Genomic DNA, 1,872 nt, shown 5'->3' on the forward strand with positions numbered 1-1,872 from the left:
TTCCCGCGTGTTGCGTGGCCGGCCCTGCTCCTCCCCCCTCCCCTCTAGATGCTGCATGCGCGCACGTCTGTGAGACGCTGTCTCGGTTTTGCGCTATACGTACGTTCGCGTACTTTTATGTTCGTGTGGTGCTGGTGCCCTCGCCGCTATTTCCCTTGGCGTGGCCCGGACTTGTCCTCGTTTCCCTGAGCGATGGGACAATGTTCTCTCGCGGTTTCTGCAGACCAAGGAGATAACGTTTTAGGCATCCGCCGCCCCACCGCCCGAGATGCTGTGGCGCCCGGGCGCGCGCCCGTTATTGCGCGTTGGCGAGCGTGACTCGCAACTCCACTCGCGTTTGCGGTCCACGGCCAAGCGGCTCCCCCCACCAAAGTTGAATCCTCTCCTTAGATACATACATAATTAAAGCGATAAAGGCCTAAATCGTATTTTTCACCGTGCACACACAAAACCATAATTGTTATAAAGCACAAACCCCTGCCAACTTGTGGCAGCTACTAGGCAGCCCCAGCCCCAGCCGCCAGCGGCAGCGCCAGTGGCAGTGCGCGCACATGAAGGGTGGGGGGTGGGGGGTTAGGGGGGTGCCTCAAGGGAACTACATGCCCGATCCGTTGTTGCCAGCGCAGTACAATCCGTGTCGACACCCTCCAACCTCGAGCTACATTACCTCCCCTTCCAGTGCGGATGTCCAAACTCCCTGCCGATGGTGCCAAAGGAGCCCCCGCGCGCCACGAGCACGGCTTCGCACGCTTGGGCATCGTCCTCGTCGACCTCGTCACAGTAGCTGGCATTAAGGCCACGCAACCCCGGCAGCCCCTGGACGAGGCTGATCACCCCGTCCCCGGTCACTGCAGTGAAGGACGCGTCGAGGGTGATCAGGCTCTTGCCATGCGCCCCCACAACGCGCAGCGCACTGTCGTCACAGTCGTCGCATGAACTCACTTTGAGATGCATGAGTCGCTGGCATCGCTGCAGCAGCGCCCCAAGCGCTTCTGCTAGCGGTCCCTCGCACTCCCACGCCAGCTGCTCCAGAACCCCGCTGTTGTGGGCGGCGAGCGCAAACAACGGAGCTGCGGTCACTGCGTGGCGGGCAGTTTGCGTTGTAGACGCCGCGTCGAAGCCTTTAAAGGTGAGGATGCGAAGCGCCGGGCACCCGACAGCCACCGCCGTCAAGCCAACATCGGTGAAGCCCCATTGGTCGCCGCCGTATCCACGCTCATCGCCAATGCGGAGGGTGTGCAGCCTTCTGAGCTGGCCGATGGCGATGAGTTCAGCGTCGCGCCTGCCTCTTCCGCGGCCGGGCGAGGTGGCGGGACCTGCGGGGCCGAGCCCGCTCCGTCCGAGCGCCCCCACCGCCCGCTTCGCCGCGCCCGCACGCGACGGCGAGAGCGCTGCGACCTAGCGTGACGTGCAACCTCGAGCGATTGGTGTGCCGATTACATCGGTGTGCGGTTACATCGGTGTGCCGATTACGACAAATGGTGTGCCATCCCCCCCCGCACACCGCACAACGCACAACAGGTGCTCGTCTTTCCCCTTGTCGGACTAAGAACAGCCAACACAACACACAACAAGTGCTCGTCTTTTCTCCTCTGATACAAAGAACAGGCAACAAAAAGAAAAAAAGTGGTGCTGGCTGCATTCCCCCATTTCTCTTCGATCGATCACGTTTTGCCGCTCCTGCCTGAGGAGCTCACGTTTGTTCGTATTGAGGGCCTAGTCCGTAAAGCACCGCCGCACACGACGAGGGCGTCGCCGATCGATCGTCCCCCGCCGCCCGCTCCGCCGCTCCTCCCTCCGTAGACGACCATACATCACACATTCCCCCTCCTTCAGACGCTTCAGACTGCGCGACCCCCCCCCCCCCCCGGG

General features: G+C 62.2%; 1 protein-coding gene across 1 annotated transcript in view; it reads right to left on the reverse strand.

The window, feature by feature from the left end:
* Positions 1 to 663: 663 nt before the first annotated feature.
* Positions 664 to 1,872, reverse strand: part of EMIHUDRAFT_122361 (hypothetical protein) — a gene marked incomplete at both ends in the record, with an annotated part of 3,968 nt that continues 2,759 nt past the window's right edge. Inside the window, one exon of the mRNA XM_005789953.1 lies at positions 664 to 1,398. Coding sequence (XP_005790010.1) covers positions 664 to 1,398 — 735 coding nt within the window. The remainder of the gene's footprint in view (positions 1,399 to 1,872) is intronic.

The sequence above is a fragment of the Emiliania huxleyi genome, assembly GCF_000372725.1.
Source record: "Emiliania huxleyi CCMP1516 chromosome Unknown EMIHUscaffold_1235, whole genome shotgun sequence".
Classification (NCBI taxonomy): Eukaryota; Haptophyta; order Isochrysidales; family Noelaerhabdaceae; genus Emiliania; species Emiliania huxleyi.